Source organism: Thunnus albacares, chromosome 20, assembly GCF_914725855.1.
Source record: "Thunnus albacares chromosome 20, fThuAlb1.1, whole genome shotgun sequence".
In the NCBI taxonomy this organism is placed as follows: domain Eukaryota; kingdom Metazoa; phylum Chordata; class Actinopteri; order Scombriformes; family Scombridae; genus Thunnus; species Thunnus albacares.
In genome coordinates this window covers 14,111,951-14,131,884 of record NC_058125.1, presented here as the reverse complement: position 1 = coordinate 14,131,884, position 19,934 = coordinate 14,111,951, and the positions used below count along the sequence as shown (strand labels likewise).

At 38.7% G+C, this 19,934-nt stretch overlaps 2 protein-coding genes across 2 annotated transcripts; one reads left to right on the top strand and one right to left on the bottom strand.

The window, feature by feature from the left end:
* Positions 1-1,601: 1,601 nt before the first annotated feature.
* On the top strand, positions 1,602-13,668 carry cep55l (centrosomal protein 55 like). The gene is made up of 12 exons (XM_044338539.1): positions 1,602-1,717; positions 2,315-2,532; positions 2,641-2,748; positions 3,709-3,861; positions 8,322-8,375; positions 8,838-8,982; positions 9,475-9,620; positions 9,980-10,131; positions 10,393-10,516; positions 10,699-10,770; positions 11,400-11,525; positions 11,663-13,668. The coding sequence occupies exons 2-12, from the start codon at positions 2,344-2,346 to the stop codon at positions 11,873-11,875; spliced, it is 1,482 nt and encodes a 493-aa protein (XP_044194474.1). The 5' UTR covers positions 1,602-1,717; positions 2,315-2,343; the 3' UTR covers positions 11,876-13,668.
* A 662-nt stretch (positions 13,669-14,330) lies between these two features.
* Positions 14,331-17,429, bottom strand: rbp4 (retinol binding protein 4, plasma). Its single transcript, XM_044338474.1, has 6 exons — positions 17,324-17,429; positions 16,929-17,031; positions 16,568-16,704; positions 16,332-16,438; positions 15,372-15,584; positions 14,331-15,070 (listed from the first exon to the last, which is right to left on the bottom strand). The coding sequence occupies exons 2-6, from the start codon at positions 17,028-17,030 to the stop codon at positions 15,051-15,053; spliced, it is 579 nt and encodes a 192-aa protein (XP_044194409.1). The 5' UTR covers position 17,031; positions 17,324-17,429; the 3' UTR covers positions 14,331-15,050.
* Between the last annotated feature and the right edge of the window lie 2,505 nt (positions 17,430-19,934).

Here is a 19,934-nt window from a genome sequence, read left to right as displayed (position 1 = left end):
GATGAATCATTTTCCTTGCACTGACTCTTGTTTTTTATGAATTGATCTTTAATTGTGATTCAGGAATTCAACAGTATGGAGTAGATAATTAAGAGATTATACTGAGTTATTGGACAGATGATATTGGTTTGTACTATGGGGGTATAAGATGGACCTCAAGATGGCATGGATATGATAAAATACATACATAATCGCCTGAGTAATTAATGATGCATCTATCCCATACTGAGTGTGACTTATTGTCTGTTGTCCTTGATGAGGGCATGAGCCCACTGAGTTTTAATTCAGTGTCTTGCTAATGTTTGAATAAGAAGGTTTATACTGGGGGTTGAACTGCAACTTCATTTTACAGTCTGTGTAAACATGTTTGGTGTTTTTTATTTTTTAAATATTATACTAGTGACAACTGGCATATTTGACCTGACTTACAAAGCATAAGTATTACATAACATGTAATTATTATGCAGTGATAGAAAAAAGACCCAAATATCCTCAGTTTTTTGCCCCAAGGTCATGTCTCTCTGGCATTTCTCACACAAAGATTCATTTAGGGAGAGATTGGTCATTGGTTTTTCAATTGTAAGAAATAATGAAATTCCGAAGCCTGCAGTCTGTATTCTGTATTATTCAAATGTAAGCCAGTGTAGCTCATGGAAAGTATAGATACAAAATTCATCATAATTAGGCTACTAAATAAAAGGGGGGAAAATCACACACCAGGCATACAGCTCCTCCCTTTACCACCAGTGAGTCTCTTCACCTTTGCATTTTTTAAGCCTTTTACACACCTGGATGATTTATAGGCTGCACACACACTGACAGTCAGTCTCTAACTCACAGTGCTATAAGCATGTTGCAAAATTACTGGTGATGCTCTGATGTAGCTATACTTTCACATTTTGCACCACTGTTAAAACACAGAGGTTAGAAAAGCAGACTGTCTGACTCTGACCTAGAAAACCTGATTGGTGAAATATTCCTCACGTTCCTCAACATATCTTTAAATGGCATTTCACAGTTGCAGACATACAAGAGACTACTGTAAATGGGTCCACGGTAGTTAATTTCCTGTTGTAGCCCATAGCTGCAGTCTGTTATGATGCTCCTTGATAGATGCAGCGTTTGCTATTATCAAATACCAGACAGGAAATACTTGCATTCAAGCTGTTTCCTGGCAGCGCAATCTCCGTAAAATGTATATTAGAATGAGGTGTCTATAAAGGTTACGGGAGAGACACCATGGCCAGGAAACTAATACAATATACTGCTATTAAAGACAGCCAGCAGACACACGACGAACCAGTTTGGGTGGGCAATCTAGCTCTCCTCTGTCCGTTCGCTTCATCCGTTGCAACGGGCAGCCCGGAACAACGGATTAGCGCACGGTTTAACACCACAAACAGATGAAAAATGCAACTTCCTGACTCACTTGATTGTAAAAATTATTAAAGGGAATGCTATAAAATCATAGTAGTTTAAATTAACGTTTAATATAACCTTTAAAAATCGCTCTCTTCTGCATTGCACCGCCTAACCATGTCACGTTTTGAGACACCCCGGAATGCGTAAACACACGCACCCCGCTGAACGTTACGGACATGACGTCAACGCGCCGCAATTCAAACTTCAGGAAACGAAAGCGTTTGGTTCGGTTTGTAAACGGTCTTCTCGTCACAAACAGGATATTTTCAGAGGATATCTCGAGTGCTCTTCGTCTGTGAGTGTTAAATGTTTTTTGTTTGTGTCTTTTAATAGTCGTTGTTTTCATAGTTAGGTTTACAAGTGTTCAGCTGGCAATTAAGACAATGTAACGTTAGTTAATGTTAGCAAGCAACTAAAAGACAGGTGCAAGGTAATCTCCAGTGAAACGTTAGTGAGCTTTATTGTGCACATATCTATTTAATATATGTTTATATTGAAATAACCGGCCACGGTAAGGTATGTGAGGGATGTATGATGGTGAAATTAGAAATGTATTGAGCACAGATTGTTAAATTTACACAGACTGGGAAGATTTAATGTATGATATACCGGCAAATCTGATTATTTTGCATAATTTGCACCAAAAAACTATAAGACCTATTGAATAATGTAATATTAATATTCATTATCACTTCTGTATTCTGTGTAAATGTTTTTAATTTCTCTTTCAGCTGGGGTGTTTCATAGCTAAGGGTGTGTTTTGAACTTCCCCTCAGTTTGAGTTTTTTTTTTTTCAAATCATATCAGATTGAATGACTATCTTGAAAGCCCTCTTTAACAATAACAGTCAGTCAGTCTGTGAAATTACTTTTCTCTCTTTTTTTTTGTCCAGATTACCACACCCGCACCAACAAAGCAGCTATGACATCTAAAGGTGCAAAAGAGACCATCGTCACCAAGTTGGGTTTCAAATCTAGCAGCTCTTCCTCCAAGGCCGAGGCGGAGCTCGAGAAATTCAGGAAGGAGAACGCTCACCTCAGGAAGAAGATAGATGAACTGGCCAAACGACACATCAAACCACCTGACTCAGACAAAAGCAAGCTGCTGGAGGTAAATAAAATGTTTGTTTGTTTGTCAGGTACATCGACAAGTTTAGGGTTAGCTTCAGAATGTCCTGCCTGTCTGTCTGTCTTCTATATCTTATGTTGATGGTTTCAGAGGATTCTCTCCCTGGAGACGCTGCGAGAAAGGAATAGTCAACAGTTGCTGGTGAAAGAGCAAGAACTGGAAACTGTGAGACAGCAGCTGTCAGCTAGAGGAGGAGAGGTATGTGTGCACATATTTGATACATCTCTGCAGAAACATACACATAAATGTTATTACAGTAGACTTGTACAGAGACATCCACCAGGAAGCCGTCTGTAAATGTGCACACACATACACATATTTGGACACCCTGAGGCAGCAGCTTTCTGCTCAGGGTAAAGAGATATACTGTACCTATAGCTATGCCTTTTGTGAGTACTCCTGAACTTGTTCAGATTTGTTGCACTTTTGGCATCGTATATGTGGCATATGTATTGCTGGCAGCAGACAACTGTCAGAAAGGAAGAAAAAAAAAATCACACTAGAATTCCTCTGAGCTGCCACAAAAACAGTTGGGGGGGAAATAGCTTCTATCCTATTTTGACAGCAGCTCAGCTAAGTGAAGTTTAGACAGCCAGTAAAAAGTGCATAACAACACATGGTCTGTATGCGGTTCACTTGATATTTATAAACCAACGATGTTTTGCGGTGGTGGGTCTGTGTGCATATTAGCATTCATGACTTGCGAGTGTTTATGACACTGCTGTAGAAATTGATGCTGTCTATTGGAGGTTGCTGCTTATTCTACTGAAATCTCTTCTATTGTTGCAAAAATTGTTTTCTAACTGAGGCTAGTCAGAATGGCATCAGGCTAAAAGTTGGAGATGACAGGCTGTTAAATGGAATATCAGCTATTTTTTTCGAGACTGTGTGTGTGTGTGTGTGTGTGAGAGATGTGATTTAATCACACTTGCCTCTTCCTCATTAGCTTTTATCAACAGATGTGCTAAAACCAGTGCTGCTCAGTGGGCAAAGCCAGCCAGCCATGTAATGTTATTTTTGTGAAGTAGATAATTGCATGGAAAGGAGCAAATATATTTAGCAAACAGTCTCTACTTCAATAAAGGTTAAACAATCAGGTTTACAAGGTTGTTGTGGTGACGAGGTAGTCGCGTTATCATTTCGTATTGTGTATTTCAGGTGGTGGCATCACTGCAGGCCCAGCTGGAGCAGCGGAGGAAGGATGCAGAGCAGAGAGACATGTTGTTCCAGAGCTTGTCACAGGAGACTGAGAACCTGAAAAACAAGCTGGTGACTGTTTCTGCCCGGTGTCAGTCCCTGGAAACACAGGTGGTAGGTTGACCACCTTTACAGCTCCTATACTTGTCTAGAGGACCTCATGGGAAGTTAGCACTGCCATTAGAGTTTCTCTCCTCTTCTACATAACCAGTACATCCTGTACTCTCCAAATAATGTAGTTGGCTTTTCATAGTAGTAATAATAACAGTAACTTTATTTATATAGCACTTTTTAAAACTACTGTTACAAAGTGCTTCACAAACAAGGACAAATAAAAGAAAGTAGGAAAACAATCAAATACAAAATCACAGTCAACAAACAAAATAACAAAACAGTTAAAAGTAAAGATGAAGAAATGGATAAAAGTAACAAATGAAAGTAACAGATAAGATAATTAAGAAAAAGTCATACAGTAAGCTATTCCAAAGGGTTGGAGCCCTTACAGCAAAAGCTCTGTCAGCCTTGACTGGGGAATAGCTAACAGGGCCTTAACAGAGGATCTCAAGCTACGGTCTGGTGAGTAATGATTTAGAGGCTCAACCAGGTAGCTCGGTGCCATACCATGCAGGCCCTTAAAAGTCAAGATAAAATTTTAAAATCAATCCTAAAAAGACAGGCAGCCAGTGAAGGGAAGCTAAAACAGGGGAGGTATGATCATGCTTTTGTGAGTTGGTTAAAGTCTGGCAGCTGTGTTTTGGACACCCTGAAGCCGTGCATTCATTTTTTGGCCAAAGCATTTGAACACAGCATTACAATAATCCAGATGAGAAGTGATAAAAACATGAATAACTCTTTGAAGATCATTCAAAGCAATAAAAGATCTAATTCTGGAGATATTTCTCAAGTGTAAAAACATGACTGAGCTAGCCTTTTAACATCTTAAATAACTCCTGATCTTAAATAACTCCAAGGTTCTTAGCAGTGGGTACCACATGCTGAGCGAGATTGCCAAGAGCAGGCAAAACTTAGGCATAAGTGTGCTCAGAGTCTATAATAAGGATTTCCATTTCAGAGGAGTTAAGCTGAAGATAATTTTCTGCCATCCAATCCTTAATCGCAGGTAGGCAATTATGCAGGGAAGATAGCTTGGCTGATTCAGATGGTTTGCAGGACAAGTACAGCTGAGTATCATCTGCGTAGTAATGAAATTAAATATCATGCTGTTTTGATAATGAGGCCCAAAGGGAGTAAAAAAAGAGGAAATAAAACTGGTCATATAATGGAGCCTTGCAGCACCACATAAATAGACAATGCTTGAGAGGAGCTAAAGCCATCAACAAACTCAATGAGTTTTGAAAAGCAGAATCTAAGTAAAATCTGTTAGAAAAGTGTGAAGTGAACCACCGGAGGGCATTCCCAGAGATACTAACCCATGTTCTTTCAATAATACTATGATCCACTGTGTCAAAAGCAGCTCTAAGATCAAGCAGAGCCAGCACTGAGCATTCACCTGCATCAGCCTTCATCAAGATATCACTGATAACTCTTACAAGGGCAGTCTCTCTGCTGTGTTGCCTCCCGGAAACCTGATTGAAATTTCCCAAAATGTTCTTACCGATCAAGACTTCCAACAATTGATTTGAGACCATTGTCTGTAGGATATTTTGATAGACATTTGATAGAAAGGAAAGCTTAGAAATTGGTCTATAGCTGCTGTGGTCAGAAGGACTATCTGACTATTACTAACTATTTTTGCTGGTACATTGATAATTTAAGTGCTTATTGTGTAACTTGTCTTGAGCTATTGATGACTAGCCCTAGGACATTATAAATTATTTTACTTCATACTGTTGGTGACAAAATTATAACAAGATGGATAAAAAACATGCAGATCAAAGTTAGAATTCATGAGAAAAAAGTTATAATTTTGTGGTCAGAAATCACTAATGAACAGAGATCTCTTCTGACAGCATATTTTTTATCCCCCCTGGCATAGGATTAAATCCTGCCAGTTTTCTGTCCTCTGCCTCCCATTCTAATATCCTACATCTCCAAGAATTATTTTCTTATCTACAGTGCTGATGCAGTAGACATATTTCTGTTAAATTGTAATTTGACTAAATCAAATGGCATTTTGGTGAGTAATTTACTTGAGTTCTGGTGCACTTTTGAAAAAAATCTATATATATAACTTAATAAGAATTGATATGATATATGCCACTGGTCTGGATCTTCCGTCTGCAGATGAATAGTCATGGCAGCCTGTTTGGATCCGTAGCTACTGCACCTTAGATTTACATAATGTTCATTTCAGTGACTGAAGTGCATGAAAAGAGAACTGTTGGAAAATGCAGATGCAGTTGTTCCTTCGTCCACTAGGTGGCACTGTGTGACCTCTGATCGTCTTCCTCGGCTGCTGACATAATCTTCACTGTGGAGCTGCTTTACAAATCTGGAGTGATAAAAAGGCACCAGCAATACACGGCTCAAAATGAAACATGGTGAAACTAAATACATGTGTTCCCATGCTATTATTTACTCAATCACCTCAACTGTGAAAGATTAAATAACAACTTGTGCTGAATTCAAAGTAACATTTTTCCCATAATATTTTATATCATCAGTGCAAGAGTCTTTGGTGAACATGGTTGCCACTCAGGTTCCTCACATTCATAGGCTGTTATTCCTTATCAAAAAGCAGCTCTGATTCATGGCCAGCCCTTTGATGCTTTGAGCACAGCAGGTCCTCACTGCAATGCTCCTGTTAGAGAGCAGTCAGCAGGATTCTCCCTGGCTTCTAGAGAGGCTTAGGTGGCAAAATCAGGAGTAAGGGCTTCAGGAATGGGATAGCTGAAGACTCAGAGATCACATGCCTGCTTTTATAGAACAAAAGTCTTTTCAGACCCATAGTTAATCTCAACTGAAATAAAATCGAACTTAGAGCCAAGAAGAGAAAAAATAACACCTTATTTTCCTGGAAGCTTCCATCTAAGTTCACTTGATTTTCTTCAATCTTAATTAAACTTCAAAAGCTGTCAATTTGGTGTGTTAATGTGGCCTGTTACCACATTGACACATAACTATGGTTACATCATGTTGGTCATGGCTGGAGCCAAAATAATTGGAAAGTTTCTGAGAAAGTAAAGTGGGGATTTGCAGAAAGATATGGATTCTGCTTTTTTAAATTCTTTTTGTTTTGTTACTTGTAAAGGTCACCAGAACGCTGGAGATACTGTCTATGAATCTAAATGTTCTCAGATTGTTTCCCTAACTCCTGCTTTGGTTTTCAATTCTACTTGTACACTCATGTTTAGAGAATATTAAAATAGAGTATGTATACAAATGCATAGGAATACTTAATACTTGTAGACATTTCGCTCTTTTTGATTTAAGTGTCTTTGAATGAAAGTGCGTTTCCTTATTGTTCCGTCTTCACGGTAATTTTCCTGGAATGCTCGTCACCTTCAAGGCCCTTGGCTTAGCCCCTGTCGCATTACTAGAAAATAATCTGACCAGTAGACCCACTACCCGTTCCCTCATCCTTCCTGGAGTCACAAAAGCTAATAATGGGCTTAGCATATGGGACGTACGTTTAAATCCATCTGGAAAAAGTTGACAAGCTCACGATGCTTGCTTGGTAGCTCACAGAGCCTTAGAACAGAGATCATCTAGATGCTTACTCTAGCGACAGTGCTCTGGAGGGTTTGTCTAGGCTTAAACATTAGGTGGGATCAGACATGAGGACCTCAGGGTCAGTGTGACAGAATTATGAGATGACTGACTGTCTTCTAGGGATGGGTGTCGAGGAATCCGCCCCAGGGACGGTGTCCTAGGTCATGAAAAATCTGTGCATACTGTGATCACTTGCTAGAGTGTTTTTTCTTGCATTATTAAAAATTGAAGGGATAAATAATTTAAACAAGCCAGCTTCTGAGTGTGTTCAGATTTTGTTCAGAAAAGTGATGGACACAAAAATCATTTCAAGTACTGCACAAGGATTAGGACAATCCTTTTTATAACAACTTCAGTTTTCTCGGATTGGTGTCGGATAGCAGTGCACGCTGTTTGTTTTTTTAGTGCATAACACAGATTTTTGATTATTGGGACTTATCCAGTTTGTTTTATTTAGAAACCAGTGCGACTGAAAATACACAATAATTATAAACTTTATTTAAAAAGCACTTCTACTTACAGTTGTGAAATGCTTTACAGATAAAGAAGAAAGAATCAGCTGCCAGCAAATAAAAACAGACACAGAAATCATAAAACACCAGGAGAAATATAAAATGGCAAGAAAGAGCGGGATGATAAAACACAACAACATATTAAATATTTATAAATGCCTCTCTGTAGAAGAATTTTTTAAGATTTTTAAAAGACGCTAAAGATGTCTCCCGTCTGGGGGCTCGAACAGCAAAGGCCCAGTCACCTTTGGTCATTAGCCTAGACCTCCGAATAACTGTAATAATAAAATGTTTGTGACAGATTGATCTGATGATCATTATTGACACCAATATATGTCAGAAACTACAGTAGATGCAGTATAACGCAAAAATGTGTTCTTCTCTCATCAGAATGGACAGGCACCTCCCGCAGACTTGGCAGTGGTGCAGGATCAGCTTAGAGATGTGAGTCCAGTCAATTATTTTCTCTCTGTTTGTGTGTGTTACTGTGTGCCAATTTAAGTACATACTTTCTAAATATTGAAAAATATGTTTTAGCTGTGCTATAGCTTTGGCACTGAACAATCTTGACAGTCTGCCATCTATTTGAAGTATTTCATTACACTCCATTTTTAGAGGAATGAAGTTATTAGTTCAATGTTCTATATTTCTAAACTATCCAGGACCCAATCTTTAGCAGCACCATGTGCTGTCAACAAAGGACACACTCTGTAATCCTTTTTAAAGGGGAAACAGCATTTTATTTGTAAGCAGTGTTTCTTTTGTATTCATTTAATAGCTGTAAGGAGTCTGTGATTTAACAAAGATAGGGAACAGATACAGATACAGAAAAATATCAGATGGTTCTAATGTCCAAATACACCAAATACAGTATGTCAGCGTAGGGATTGTGAATGTCACCCCCAGGCTCTTGAAAAGAACCAGCAGTGGCTGGTGTACGATCAGCAGAGAGAGGCCTACGTCCAGTCCATCCTCGCCCGCGCACACGATCTGGAGCAACAGCTGAGCCAGGCAAAGCAGCAACAAACGAAACAAGAGGCCAGTTCAGATGGTGAGAAAAGGAATGTAGGAGGAATTGAATTAGCTATTTCTGACCTCCTCAACTCATTCTCTCACTACAAAATGTATGCTAAGTACATGAAATGTTAAAGTAATTAAAATAAACAAAACAATCTAACCACCACCTTGTAACACCACTGCATTAGCTGTTTTCATGTATATGAAACATAACTGGTGTCTGTTATACTATTGTTGTCTGATTTCAACTTACAGTTAGTCTGATGCATATGGAATGTGAAAAGGGGAAATTAGGGAAATAAATGCAGTTTTGATTCAGATATTAGGTTTTTAGCCACAACATTAAACATTAAAAAGGCAACAGGCTTAGAGTGAGAAAAGATAAGATGGTCTATAATAATCCTGAAATGTAATGTATTTGCAACAACAGTAGCACTGAGGACCTGAGTCAAAAATTGTACATTTTTATTGCAATGAAAGCTTTAAATTGGCTTTGTAATTTCCCTACTAACACTTCTTATCTCAGCTCCTTCCACCTCAGCAGGTCCGGAAAAGGACACTCAACTTAAGAGCCACTATGACCAGTTGCTGTCGGGGGTACAGAGAGACCTGGAGAGCCAAAAAGATCAAGTTAGCAGATCCCAACAGGAGCTCCATTTGCAGAAGGAACTGGTAAATACGATAAGTACTATATTTTTTATTTTCTCCTGAGTAGTTGTTTCTTTTCCCAAGCCTTACAATTCTTGTTTCTGTCTTATACAGATTTACCTTCTTATTCATCCTTATAAGAAAGTTTTCTTGACTTGTGCTGCTCACATTCCTGAGAAACTTTGCAGTGTTCATATAAAACTATGTACAAATTAATTGATGTTCACTCTGTTCAAAAGTTTGGGTTGATGCTGTGTATTCATGCATCTAGACATTTCTTAAATTCTGACATCTTTGTAATTGCTCTGAAGAACGCTATTGGAGAAATGAAGTATACAGAATTCTGACATTTGCGGGAACAATTATTTTCTTTGGCTCTGCAGACCTTGAAAGCACAATCTGAGCTGCAGTCTCAGAAGGAACACGTCACCAGGCTTCAGGACGAGATGTCAGCACTGCAGAGGAGGTATGAGGGGAAGAGAAGAGAGTTGGACGAGGCCAAGATGCACCTGCAAGCAGAGCAACTCAGCAAAAGGTAAAGCAAGTCTGCCCTTGTTGGAAAAAGTCAAATACAGATGGCTCTTACATCAACTCAGTTTCTGAAAACACTTTTAGTGATGCAAAGAAATGAAATAAGCCTAGAAAACACAGAACTGCATATTAAGTAGGAAGTTGACCTTAAAAATATCACTTGACTTTAAGTATTGGGCTGAGACTCAAAGTGTCAAAATATTAGGTCACTTTACAGGATTTCCTCAGATAAAATGTATGTGAATTACATAAACGTTGCATCCAGATATGCAGTGTGTGAGGAGAGAAAGGTGTCATCTGAGCAAGCAGACAGGATGAGAGTTGAACTGGAGAGTATGGATATCAGACTGGAGGAGGAGAGGAAGAGATCTGCTGAACTTCTACTGCAGGTGACACTCATTTACTCTCTCATGTTACATTTAGTCACTAATGTTTATCATTTGTTCAATCACATTCATAAATTAAATGCATATCTGTATAATAGATGAACATATTTAAATAAAACTTAATCCCAGGTTTACTTAAATGGACACATACTGTTGTATGTTACTGATTACTTTGGGGTTTATAGGTAAATATGCTGCAGAAGTCTCTTCTCAGCCAAAATGAAGAACAGAGCAGAATTGCAGCGCTGGAGCAACAGGTAACACATAACATGTGTTTTGCAAAAACTACCCAGCAGTTACAGAACAAAAATCATCAAACGGTGTAAAATCTTCAAAGCAAACGATATGATCAGTTGCACATTTTGGAAGCTCAGTCTGTCCTATTATATAGTTGTTATTAAAGGTGCAGTGTGTAGAATTTAATGGCATCTAGCAGAATGGACTTGGCACTGGAATATAATATTCATGAATATGTCTTAATTGGTGTATAATCACCTGAAAATAAGAACTGTTGTGTTTTCGTTGCCTTAGTACAAGCCCTTTATATCTACATAGGGAACAGGTCCTCTTCCACAGAGGCCGCCATGTTTCTACCGTAGCCCACAATGGACAAACCAGACACTGGCTCTAGAGAGGGCCTTTTGTGTTTTTCGCGAGTTTCGCAGCCACCATAGCTTCTCCTACACGCTTGGAAGGGAGGGGGAGGTGAGGGGAGTGTATTCAGTTGGTTGCAATCTGCAACCTCGCAGCTAAATGCCACTAAATCTTACCCACTGGTCCTTTAAGTGACTATCATTTCTTAAACATAGTGAATGATTCCCTATGTGGAATTTAAGTACAGTAAGTTCTTGTCTCTCTCCTTCATATTTTTCTGCCTTTTTCTAAGATCAAACTCTCTGCCAAGGACTCTGAGAATGAAAGGATTGATCGTCAAAGCATGCAGCACCAATTACATAAGGTGTTGAAAGAGCTTCGCAAGGCCCGTGATCAGATTACTAAACTGGAGTCTGCTGTAAGTTTTACTGAACATTACAACCAAATGTCCATTCCCAAGTCTTTCAGAAAATGCAACTTTAGTCAAATAAGTCTGACTTAAGTTTCTACTTTGTAAGCAGAGATCTAAACATTTTCTGTGTTCGTGTATTTCAGAAACAGCCAAATGCCCGTTTCTCAGAGCCCAGCTCCTACAATCAGCTCGAGTTTGAGCGTCTTACTATCGACGACACCTTTGGCCCCACATCCCCATCTAAAGTCACCAACCTCCTGGATGACAGTTTCCTGGAGTGCCCAAAGTGTCGGGCTCATTATCCCACGAGCCGCCACAGGGAGCTCCTGGCACACATTGACTACTGCTTTGCCTGAGCTGGTCTAAAACAGTGGTTCCCCACCAGAGTGTTTCTTATTCAGACATATTTTTTTGTAATCTTTGCTCCTTTTCTTGTGAATCGCTGAATATTTTTTATCTCAGGCCTCTAAAACTCAAATAAAAAAAATAATCTGGTTCTGTATACATGTAACCGGTGACAATGGGTAACACAGAGACATTTCCTCTTTTTAATGGCTCACAAACCAAAAGGGTTGGGAACCACTAGACTAGTTTGTGAGATCCAATAAGGAAACTCAACCCTTACAATGTATTTAAAACCCCTGTCTGGGTCAAAGGGAAAATCTGAAAGCCATGACATTGCATTTTTAGACTATTTGATATATTACAGTTTGGAAAAAGAATCACCATAAAACTATATAAAACTGTTTCATGCTAAAAGAGTGACAGGGTTTTTTTGTAAAATTGCATGATTCACCTGTTTACACTTTCATGGCTTGTAAGTCCAATTCTTTTTTTGTCTTTAGAATACCATTTGGCCAAAGATTGATCCGATCATTTATTAAGAAAATAATAATTCTTCCAAGATGATTATTTTCAGGGTCTTGCTGCCTTTTTTTTTCTTTCTTTTTTTTGAGTGCAGTCATATTTTTTTGCAGTTGTTGATTTTATGAAGCTCTTATTGAATTCTTATGTTTTATTTCTGTGTGTATTGATAAATATATTTATTCTTTGGTTGTTTTACAGTTGAGCTACTGTCTTTTCAGATAATAAAAGTTTTTATTTTCCTCCAGGTAATGTAAGCAATGATGATTTATTAAGCCTTTTCATATCATCTTGGGATATACCTTATTGTATTTGTATAAAAGTTTATAAACCTGCTAATATGCTCCATTGATAAATCTGCTGTAAACACACTGTTCCTGCACTCCTACCTTCAGTAATTAACACCATCGGTGGTTTCGCATAACATTTTCCTCAGCTTGTTTAATATTGATGATGGCATATTTGCATTGTTCTGCAGAAAGATACATTACCCCTAAGCAGCAGGGGTAATTAGCCATTTTGACAGTATTTAAGGTAAAGGACTAAATGATAGGGAAAAATATTTGCATCTTATTTTGTGTTCTCGACTACATTCATAGTCGGTTATAACTGTCAAAACTACCTAATTGTTCTTCCTTGTGTTATCTATTATGTCCCTAGTGGATGTGTTCCAGTACAATGTGTTGCTGTGTTTCTGTCCAGCATCCAAACAAAGTGAACAGTTGGGTAAAAGTCACGGAAACATATGTCACCATGACCAAGATCTTCCCATAACTTCAACCACATAGTTTGATTTACCTAAACTTAACCAGACCTTAAACATGCTACTTATACGGTCACACGGTGGCAGGTTGTCCGTGTATTCTTTCTTATCTGAGTAAAGATCACTCCCATTTCCACCTTGACTTTTCAAGCCTGCAGACCTGTAAATCTGGAATGAGATTGCATGAGTTAATTCCTTGTGCTAAACTATTTAAGGCAGGGGATTAGTGAAGGTCCTTTCGGTAGAGGAAAGGGGTTAAGGTGCAGCCTTGGCAATGTGACTAGATGGACTTACAACAGACAGACACTGCTATATCGTAATCTTTTAGATAGAGGGTGTTCTGTTTCAACTTTGGCTGTGTGTCTTTTAAAAGCATGTCACAGAATCACATTGTTCTGACCAACTTTTGTCCATTTTACTGTTTTTTGTTTTGTTCTAATCATGTGCTCCAAATGTTTTTTTTGCCATACACTGTACTGTACAAAAATGTGCAATAAAGATATGAATCTCCTTCCAATACAACAGTCCTTTGTGTGCTTTTTGTCACATCAAAGTTTTGAACTTTAGTTAAAGTGATGGAAAATCAGTCGACATTGTTGCTGAACATTTACAGCAAGTTAATAAAATGTGACTACATTCTGAAATGTAGTTTTCTACTGTAGATGATCCACAGTGGGAAAGTGATGGTTGAGATTTGTGTGTCTTAATATTGTGTTGTGTTGTTCACTTCTCTGTACTTTGATACTAAAAGGATTGGACATCTCAGCCTGGTCTTTTTACTATCTGATGTAATACATGCTGATATTCCACTCTATAATTATAATTTTTTTTCTGCTTAATCTACAGTCTTGAGGTAAACATGTCATCAATCTCTAAGGTTCTGTGACGCTGAAGGATCACCTATAAGAAGAAAATCAAAATGTAAACCAGCTGTTGAAAGGTGAGGTGGAAGACCTAAACAGACAGATGTATATATGTTTATTTTGAAACAATGTATCACAAGTGTTGTATGCCTAATTACTTGAGTTTTTTGTTTTGTTAAACCTATTTGCACAATGATAAAAGATAAAATTCCTCGTGTATTTTGAGTGACTAAATCCAAAAGAAACAGCATCAATTCACTATTTGCAATCCAGGAATACAGATAAATATTTCAAGACAGTCAAAAAGTGAATGAGCCAACATGGTATGAATGTTTTATTTGAAAAACTGGATCAAGTATACATCATAAAATCAAGAAACAACCAAACTGCTATGTCTGTATAGCACATGACTTAATATGTATGTATTAAGGTTTATTAACAATATCTACTTTTGTGCTACAAAATACTGTATCTTCAGTGTAAAGGCAAAGCCAGTGACATGGGAATCTGTTTTTTTTTTTTTTTAGTAAACATGGTGGTTACACTCCAGAGCTGCAGCACTGCTGAAAGTTCAGCTTCATCTTCACAACTGATTACTTGTCATGTTGGCCTAAAGTTTTTCAGTGATCTGATATGTCTTGTTTCCTCGATGAAACAAGAAAGCAAGTTCCCCTAGTTTCCATCAGGAATTGTAAAATGGTGAGAAGTTGTTTTACTCTACACTGAAGCTCCTATTAGAAAACACAATACATGACAGTTGTTTAGGATAAGACTAACATATTAACCCACTTCACTAATGGAAGAATTTAGAAACATAAACAGTCAGCTTTCCCTTCTATTTACAGTATAGTCATATGAATGTGAGTCTACAGATTGCCATTTTTTGTTTATTTCTAAAGAAGAATGGGCTGCTTTCTCTGTTTAGACAGACAGAGACAGAAGGGGAGACAAAGAAGAAGGAGCTCTGGACCAAGACCAGCAGAGGGGCACAGAGTCCTGTTGGTGGGTGCCACACAAAGAAAGTTCCTGAGTGTAAATAGATCAACTGGTCTCGCAGAAGCCTGCAATGAAAAGAGAACAGACATGAGCATGACAACACAAACATATGATGATCCTGACACATGTAAAATCTATAAAAACTACAATATTTTACTGTTTTAGTGATATAAGTTCAAATGTAAACAGTTATATTAAGGTTTCATTGCTGATCGGCATGTCTGATTGATGTCTATCTTATCAGTCAGATCACAAGGACTTACACAACTTAATTCAGTCAATCATTCACTTGGTCTTATTGAACGACATGAACCCACAAAATGAGCAGATCAATACATCATGACCTCTCAGCCGAATTCAACTCACCGTTGTGTGCGACGCGTCTGTATTTGCCCAGCAGGCAGAGATCCATCTTCTTCTGGGTGACAATGCGCTGGTCCTCCGCCCTCAGACCGGTCGGATGACGGGAGAAGATAAAGGAGTAGCTGTCCAGGCAAGTGCCATCAGCATCTATTAGTCTGCAGGAGTAGTGGATGGCGTAGTTATCGTAGTCGGTGTCAATCACCCAGTGGTCATCATCTGAGAGCGGAAGGAGAAGAGAGAAGGGGAGGTGTGAGGTGGGAGGTGGGAGAGTTTTCCAAACCATCCTTGGACTATTTGTGAACCATTTAAAACTGGAGTGGGCTACAAATAGTCACTGAGTCACTTTATGTCTCAGAATCAAGCAAGAGTGGATATTATGGTCAATACTACTTTTAATACCTAAAATGTAAGTGCACTTAAGTACACAACAGTTTGGATCAGCTCTGGGATCATAGTGGTATTTTAGAGATTACATGCCAACCTATGAATTATTTGCTTTTCCCTTAAATTTGATGAAACTACAATAATTTACCACTACACTTAACCTTAATGTTATATCATAAAGAGATTAGCTTAAAAGGACACTTTGACCCCCCCTCTTAGTGAACATCTGGGTCGATTGATTTTCCAGGGGCAGGGTCACAGAGGACCGAGTGCTGCAGTTGATGATTCAGTTAAATCAACAGACATCTGACAGTCAACTACAGAGGTGAGGCAGGGAAAAAAATACTGACGTAGAAATCTGTGCACACAGATTTTTAAACCGAAGGAACGGATTGACAAACAAAAGAGAGGTTTAACAGGCTGTCTCTGATGTATCAAATAATATACATATTTGGGTATAATAGCAGTGACTCCAGACTGACAATACCAAAAGCTGCTTAGAAGGTGCCTGTTCACACTGTGTTTGGCTTGACTTTCTTGTCTGGTCCATTTAAATGGTTTGATAGTTCCCCAACTTACTTCCAGTTTGCAGGTAGGATGAAACTCCCCAGTACTTCATCCTGAACTTGGCAGGGTCAGGGGTCTCTTCAAAGGTGGCAAGCATGTCAGCACACATTTCCCAGTTGCTAGAGGTCAAAGAGAGAGGAGGACGTTATGAAAGATGTGGGACAAAATGGAGGGGACAAAGAGAATATGGTTTAAAAGTGCACAAGTGGAGGAAAGGTGAGCCTTCGCAAGGACAGAACTGAACTCACTTGAGAATGATGACTCTGCCCTTAGCTGTGGCGGTCATTTTGCCATCTTCTCCGACAATAAACTGAGCCACGATGTTGTCAATTAAGAACAAACCCTCTGGGTCCTTCTTTGCTACGGCATACCATGTCCCTGCATACTATGAGAGAGAAGTCCACATCAGTCCACTTCACACATCACTGTTTTTCATCATAAGTGAAAGCAAAAAATATTCAAAGTGGAAGCAGGACTACAGAGATTTTTCTTTCTGAAAAAGCTTGTGAGAAATCTTAGACCTGCAGTCTAGTTAGTATTACACAAAGATAATACCACACAGCAAATATAGATATGATCATAGAATGTAATACACCGCTTTATACTCACCCTGGACCTGTCAAAGTCCTGCATGACCTGGAAGTTGGCCACCTGGCAGTCCTGTGCCCAGGCCAAAGCCAGGAGACAGAGGGCTACAACGTACCGCAGCATTCTGCCTCAGAGGAAAGAAGGAATAAAGGAGGGAAAAGTCACACTGCAAGTTAATTTCCACTCAAGTCAACTGAGGCGGAGTGTAATAAAATTCCTTAAAATATTTCCCTATGTGGTTACTAACTAATGACTCAATATAAAAAAAGTACTCAGTGGTACCAAAAACTAGTCGATTAAAGGAATAAAAACAGTTTAAATAAAAAGTTATCTTTTACAAAAGCACCAGTCATTCGCTTCAAATGCTCAGTTTCAAAATTAAAACACAAAAACACAGTCCCGCTGTCAATGCATACCTTGTTACCAAAAAGAAGTGGGCAGCTCACAGAGATCCTTTCTGTCAGGTTTGGCCTTATATACAGTTGGCTGCTGTTGCATAATGACTTCTGGAGACCTGAACCTCCCCTGCTCTCCCCACAGCTAGCTTGCCTTCCATTGGACAAACATTTACATAACTGCAGGCCCCAGTCCTATTGATTTGTGTGTTCTGCACATTTGGCCGACCACCCCTCCATCCCCCCCTTAAGAAATGTGTTTGTCATGTTGGAACTTCTGAGACTTTCTTGGTCTTATGAAAGCAACCACTAGCGATGCCAAATGCACCATCTGGAATAAGCTATACAATTAATGTGTAGATACAAAAACACGTGTCACTTTACATGATATAAACACACATACAGGCAGAGGTATTGAGTTGTACTCTTTGTCTGCAAAAAAAGTTATAGCCTGAGTGCCAAAAGTTATAACTCAACATTTTTTACTCAGTGTGCACAGGAACAAACCTACACTTTAAGATCGTAAATCTACATGAAATGTTTTTGCCTTCATGGACTGAACCCCCTTTTCCATGTGGCTGGATTCCACTAAATGCATGTTTTAGCAAAACAAACGTTAAAGTGTGTTTCCTGGCAGCTTCCATATTATTTCACCTGATTATGCTGTCAAGAGACTCCCAGTACTGTTTTTGTATAAACGGTGGACAGAGTGTTAAAGTCCACTCTCGACAGAAAACAATCAATGTGAAAGAGAGGTAATCACATCTTTTCTGGGCACAAAGTCTAGTGTTTCAAACATCAGTCAATGATGACAAGATAATGTGTGAGTTTAGCATGGAATGCTTGTGTGTGGATGCAGTTTTGTATGTGTGTTGACAAAAGCCCAGCCAAGGAGAGGCTCGGGGAGGGAGGGAGAGAGAGCATTCAGACTCAGAACATGAAATAATGTTGCATGAAACCTGCACACATCTTTTAAATCATTAACATGAATCAATAAACACGAGTTTATCTGGCATGGATATTCTTTTATATTATAAATCTGGGACTAATCCATGTCAGTCAAGTTAATTCCTGAATTCTGGATACTAAGTTAAAGCAAATGGCTCCCATATTGATCTAATCTCATGTATTAAACTGCCTTTTTATTTACTATTGGAAAAAAAAAAAAAATTAAAAAACGTGACCAGATTCAAATAGTTTTTTGTCAGTTTTCTGATTTGTTTCATCTCGCTGTTGCAGGCACAATTCAAATTAACACCACTCACTGTGCAAGCAAGTCAAAAGAAATACCAACACACTACTCCCTGACACAGGTCTGTATTTCATCTAACTTAAATCTACTGTGGCAGATTTTTATAAATCAATGCAGTTGTTTTGCACTGAGATCATGTAACCAGTCCTCCGAGGCCTCGGCTGAATAAAAGAGCCACTGCCAAACATCTGCAGCTTACATAACCAAAGGCCTGGCCAGTTGAAAAAACAGCGCAATCACTCATTTCATCAGTAGAAATAATAGTGGCTGGAATTTGGCCAGAGGCAGTGCAACATTTCATAATCATGAGGACTGGCCAAGTGGTGATATAAGTTACACTTTAAGGTTTTTCTATGCTACATTTCGGGCAGTATATTGGTAGATGGTAATGGCGTGCTTAAAGCAGTTTTTTGTTTTGGGGTATTGAAACTTAAGTAAGTCAAAATCCCAAATGATCCCCTGTAAAATTGGGGATTGGGCAAAAGACCTTCTAGCTAAATACACTGTTTCCATCCAAGTTTTGAGGAGGCTAAGAGGGCACAACATGGAAAAAAGTGCATTTAGCTGAGTTTTGGGTAAACTGAGTGTTTTGTCCACCCACATGAATATAATGCAATCCAATCCAACACCAACACCACCTCCAACCTAAAGTACCAAAAAGTTGAATCAACAAGCCTCCCAAAGAGTATTTTGTGAAGGTCAGTTGTATTGGATTGCAATAAAGTGATATTGGATTAAGGTTTCGCATTGTGGAGGCTGCACCAAGTAAATTACATCACTTAAGGCCGTTTACTTGTGAATTAAGTTTTAAATTACTATTAAAAAGCAGATAAACTGTAAACAAGGTTAAATTTGAGAAGCTTGTCTCTGACCAGATGTTAAAGCGAGACTTTGCAACTATGCAAGACAAAATATCACATAGTTCCTCTTACGAATGAAAAGTTGAATTCATTATAAGCTCAGTTCAGACCACCGATGGGTTTTGGTAACACAGCTTTGCCTGGTCTGGTATGACCAGCAGCCTATGGTGGCTGCTATTATTTAATGTTAGCAAACTTTTTGAATATTGCTGTGTACCTGACATTACTGGGGCAGTTTTTCTGCTTTATGGTCCCATTCTGTCGCTCTCAGTCAGTCACCTGATGATGGTCTTTAAAGCAGCTTTAATCATTTTTTTATATTAACAATGTATGAAATGGCTGTGTGTAATGTCAGAGGACTACGCTCATAGTGATGAACCTACTGAAAATTTTCACCCGACTGCGATTCTCCTCAGCTTTACGGAGCTTTATGGCAAGTTTCAGCTCATTGTTTAACTGTCTGACCTGCAACTTTGCTGTTTGGTTCCAGAGCAGGCAGCTGTTTTACGAAAAAAAAGCT

Bases quoted from the DNA above. Each gene is read 5' to 3' on its own strand.
- rbp4 (XM_044338474.1), bottom strand. From the start codon at position 17,030: ATGCTGCGGTACGTTGTAGCCCTCTGTCTCCTGGCTTTGGCCTGGGCA. The intron at 16,439-16,567 runs GTGAGTTCAGTT...TTTGACCTCTAG, and splicing joins GGCAGAGTCATCATTCTCAA to CAACTGGGAAATGTGTGCTG. The intron at 15,071-15,371 runs GTGAGTTGAATT...TTTTCATTGCAG, and splicing joins CAGACGCGTCGCACACAACG to GCTTCTGCGAGACCAGTTGA.
- cep55l (XM_044338539.1), top strand. From the start codon at position 2,344: ATGACATCTAAAGGTGCAAAAGAGACCATCGTCACCAAGTTGGGTTTC. The intron at 9,621-9,979 runs GTAAATACGATA...TTGGCTCTGCAG, and splicing joins TCCATTTGCAGAAGGAACTG to ACCTTGAAAGCACAATCTGA. The intron at 10,771-11,399 runs GTAACACATAAC...CCTTTTTCTAAG, and splicing joins TTGCAGCGCTGGAGCAACAG to ATCAAACTCTCTGCCAAGGA.